At 39.5% G+C, this 4494-nt stretch overlaps 1 protein-coding gene across 1 annotated transcript in view; it reads right to left on the reverse strand.

The window, feature by feature from the left end:
- CCDC62 (coiled-coil domain containing 62) overlaps positions 1-4494 on the reverse strand; it is a 44872-nt gene that overhangs the window by 17934 nt on the left and 22444 nt on the right. Inside the window, exon 11 of the mRNA XM_018556870.1 lies at positions 1675-1794. Within this exon, the coding sequence (XP_018412372.1) occupies positions 1675-1794 (120 nt within the window). The remainder of the gene's footprint in view (positions 1-1674; positions 1795-4494) is intronic.

The following is a 4494-nucleotide window of genomic DNA, read 5'->3' on the forward strand; positions in this document are numbered from 1 at the left end:
CACCTTCTGTACCTGGGTGACTACCCTCACTCCTCCACTGTATCTATGGAAGGAGCCATGGTTATCATTCAGACGGGACTTCAAACATGTCTGCCTTTGTTAATTTTCATTACATGGGGGATAATGGGTATTAGTCATTTTGACAAATAAGATCTTTCAGCTCACAGGAAATGACATGGACACGGCCTATTTCTGTACTTGCTGAAAATGTTCTGAGCCTGAAAAAAGAAATGGTATGCAGCCACCACATCTAAGGAGTGCTATATATTACATTTAGTTCTTGAGTTTAGTTATGCTTTAAGTGTTTATGGCTAAGTTAAAAATGAATGATTTAAAAGAGAGAACGATGGCCCAACCTTTTTTGGCCATAGTTCGCTTTAGGGTCACACGAGGACAGTTACATATATGCTGATAGCGCGAAAGCCCCAGGAAAGATCTTTACAATATTGTCGAGATCCACCCCACCACCTGATTGACAGCTGTCTCTGTCTCTCTAGAGCCAGCTGTGCCCAACCCCTCCATCTCTCCAGTCAGCTCCGGAGGAACGGAGAGAGGAGGGGGAATCCCTGCAGGAAGCAGTGACTGACAGTCATTGCTCTCTGAATGGAGAAGATCGTGAACTGAGCGATTGGCGGTATGTGATCACTCAGTTCTCGATCTATAGAGTCGACATGTGACTGCTGCAGTGTCACACGTCGGCTCTAATTATGGGGATGAGTGTATTTCTTAAGGAACCACTGAATGCATCAAGGCACCAGACAACCAACACTCTAAAAGGTGTGTTGTATTTGAAGAGGCCATTGCTCTGTAAGAGAGCAAAGATTGGAGGAACAGGACAGGTGAGTATCCCTCTTCTTTTGCCGGTCATCCTTTTTGGCAATTTTGTTTTTAACTTGACAAAATAAAAACCAAACACACACACGGTACAAAGACAACCATCTTTTTTTACAATGTACATGAACTAAAGCAGGTGGTGCTCTTTGAGGCAATTGTAAAAGATTTCCTCAGAATGTAAGATGATGTTTCTGTGAACTAATCCCACGAGTGCCTTATTTATTGCTACTACATCTTAGGCCTCATTCACACACAACGCAAGAGCAAAATTGCATATTGCGTATATACGCGTCTATACGAGCGTATGTGCGTATATGCGTGCACTATTTGCATTCCCAGAATGCATCATTCCTAATAGAAACTTTCATGAACTGTACGCACATACGCTCGTATACACGCGCAAACATGCGTATGCGTGTAAAATACACTGCCCGGATGCATCTCTGTTCTATTCTGTTTTTGCGCATTTTTACGCTACGCAAATATACGGCTCCATACGCGGCTATGTGTATGGAGCCATTTATTTGCATATGTTGCATATGGTACAATACGCGTATACGCACGGTAGTGTGAATGAGGCCTTAAAGAGCTCAGAAGTGATGATGTGAATTGTGGTTTTTGGTCAGTTTTTCTATAGCAGCTTTAATGCTGTTTCCTGAGAGACCCTCTAGTGCCAGAACACTAGAAACAACCCAAAACGTTTTCTAGAAACATCAATTCCATATGGTATCTATCAACGGGTAGAGCAAAAAACTGAAACCTTGCTGAAATTAAACAGTAATTTTAGCTATATATATATATCAAAATATAATGTTAATTTTGTTTCTTTTTTTGACCTACCACTTGGCTTGAGGTGCAGTCCGGAGTAGAAAGCAGACTGCTGAGTTCAATATCTGCAACAAGTTGTCGAGATTCCACTAACAAACGCTGCAGTTTCATTGTTGGGGAGCACACATTTTGCTATGAGGAAACATGAATAATCAAAATCAGTAATATTCTTTACCACAAAGTAGTGCTAAAATTAGGATTAAATTATCAAACTTTTTTTTTTTTAATAATGATTCCAGATCAAACAAATGTGTTGCTCAGCAGGTGCATTCCAACAATAATGACGTGCGTCACAAATGCACCTCAAACATGCGCTGGAACATGAGCGCTTAAGTATTAATGGGCCCTATATGCTGTCAATTATAAGTACAAGTGTTAAAGTTATTTTATTTAAATCCAATTTAGAAATACAGTTTAACTGTATGCTTTTACTTTTATGTTCAATCTACCATGGGAAAAAAAAACAAAAACAGGAAACAGATTAATTGGACAAAACAGGCGCTTTATAACATTAACCATTCTTGAATTTATTATTCCTATTCAACCATTCCATGAACTTGTCTTAATCTAAACTATATATAATCTATATATATATATATCTACTATATATAAACAGACGTTCCTTGTTGTAGCCTTTGGGGAATGCCTTGCAGTAGTCATAGTGCTGTTAGAAATTAATAGCTGCCCATTTTGGGCTATTGGATCCAGTGCCATTTCTGCTTCAGGCATTCGCCAAAACCTGTATGACACTATAAATTACATTCTTCAAATTGGAGCTTAGTTAAACTAGACATAAATCCTAAGCACTAAAATATCACGTTAAAGTATTATTAATGTCCCCGGCTTTTTTAGCCTTCTCCCTAGTTTCACTTTCCTGTTCAGCAGGCAGTTTACCCACCATACCCATAAACCTTTATGGCACCTGAGGCAAGTGCCACTCCTCACAATTTATTTATTTTATCTTTTTTCCAAGCTACAGCTGTTGGCATTGTATTCTCTTGGCTTTGTAACCTTTAGCTGTTAATGGTGCTTAGCGTCTGCCTTAACGACTTCGTATTTGCACCATTCTTCCCCCCTGTTTGTCATTTACCTTGGAAAAAAAAAAAAAAATCCTTTGAAAATAGCACAAAAAAAACCTCACAAAAACTCACAACATTGGCATTAGCTGATCATCAGACTCTCTGTATTATTACAAATAATATTATACGGTTATGAAGCTTTCCGAGACATCAAATCACATGTGAATGGCTAGGTACATATCTTAGGCACATAAAACATCACATATTGCCAATCCAAAAAGAACAAGGATGAAGAAGTCATATTGTATAGTAGAGTAAGTCATCTGCGGATTTGATGCAGCCCAGGGAATATGTTTAAGAATAAAGCTGCTGTGTGAGGAGCAAATAGTTTCTCATTCTATCTCCCACACTGACTGCCTTTAGGCGATCCCTTAAAGTGACATTAAACCCTCAGATTTTTTAACATAAACCAATACTGTAATGTGTGCCTTACTGTAATCCATGGTTGTTTCCCTTCTCTTTGCTTCTCTTCCTTTTAAATCCTCATGTCTTCTCATGCTGGGGGAGAACTTCCCTTTTCAGCTCAGGGCCTCTTCCTGTAGTGCTGGCTCAGGTTACAAGCCTATACAAACCTATACACAGACACCGTGTATCCATTCCTGAGACAAGGCAGTCTGTGCAAAACAGAAGTTCTGCAGAGCATGAGAACAGATACAGATTTAAAATGAAGAGCAGCAAAGAGAAGGGAAACTACCATGGATTACAGTAAGGCACACATTACAGTATTGTTTTATGTTAAAAAATCTGAGGGTTTAATGTCACTTTAAGACTCATCTCTTCAAGGAAGCCTATCCCACCTCAACCTAACCTCTGAACAATCACTTTCTCAAACAATCATCCCCGCACAGCTCCCTCATCATGTATCACTTGCCCCTCCCTTTTAGATGGTAAGCCCTCACGGGCAGGGCCATCCTTACCATCTTGTCTTGAATTGTATTGCAATTGTAATGTTTTCCTTATATTGTAAAGCGCTGCGCAAACTGTTGGCGCTATATAAATCCTGTATAGTAATAATCATTTGCAATGATCAAAGATACTGGTCTGTGTTTCCTGAATGTGTAAATGATCTAACAATTGCTACACACTGTGTAAAGTTACCAGAAAGGGCATTGCAAATAGCTATTTACAGTATTTCTTTACAGAAGCACTGAGTGTTGACTAATAACAGTGGAAGATGCTCCCAGTTTCCTCCTACACCTTGTTGCAGTAATATCTGTCGGAGGGATCAAAGAGCTGGGGCCTGTTCCGCACCTCATGTGTAAGGGCCTCCAAATCCATTGAGGATCGTGTAAGAGTTATCTTTTCTATTGCCTGCAAGCTGCAGCCAAACTTTTTCAAGAGCACATGGCATAAACTCACAGTTGACTGGCCCTAATAATTTGTACAAACAATGCACCACAATGCATGATGCATATGCATCGACTTGCATGTGCCATACAATGCACTGCATCTCACCAAAAAACATGCAAGACCCTTCTTGAACAATGTTGTTGTAATTGTACAGGCATCTTGTGCTCACTTCTTCCTCCCCTATTCTTCATGCCTGTGCTATTAAAATATCTTCAAATCTACTCAAAGTGACTGGGGCCCATCATTTATATTGCAAAGCACTGCGCAAACTGTTGGCGCTATATAAATCCTGGATAATAATCTGATGACAAAAAACTTAACCCTGTGAAGGATGCTCTTAGGACATTTATTATCAAGTAAGTGGGTTTGGGACATTCAGAATGTCACTATTGGTTACAGAGAA

This window comes from Nanorana parkeri, unplaced genomic scaffold (genome assembly GCF_000935625.1).
Source record: "Nanorana parkeri isolate BGI_ZX_2015 unplaced genomic scaffold, ASM93562v1 scaffold13, whole genome shotgun sequence".
In the NCBI taxonomy this organism is placed as follows: Eukaryota; Metazoa; Chordata; class Amphibia; order Anura; family Dicroglossidae; genus Nanorana; species Nanorana parkeri.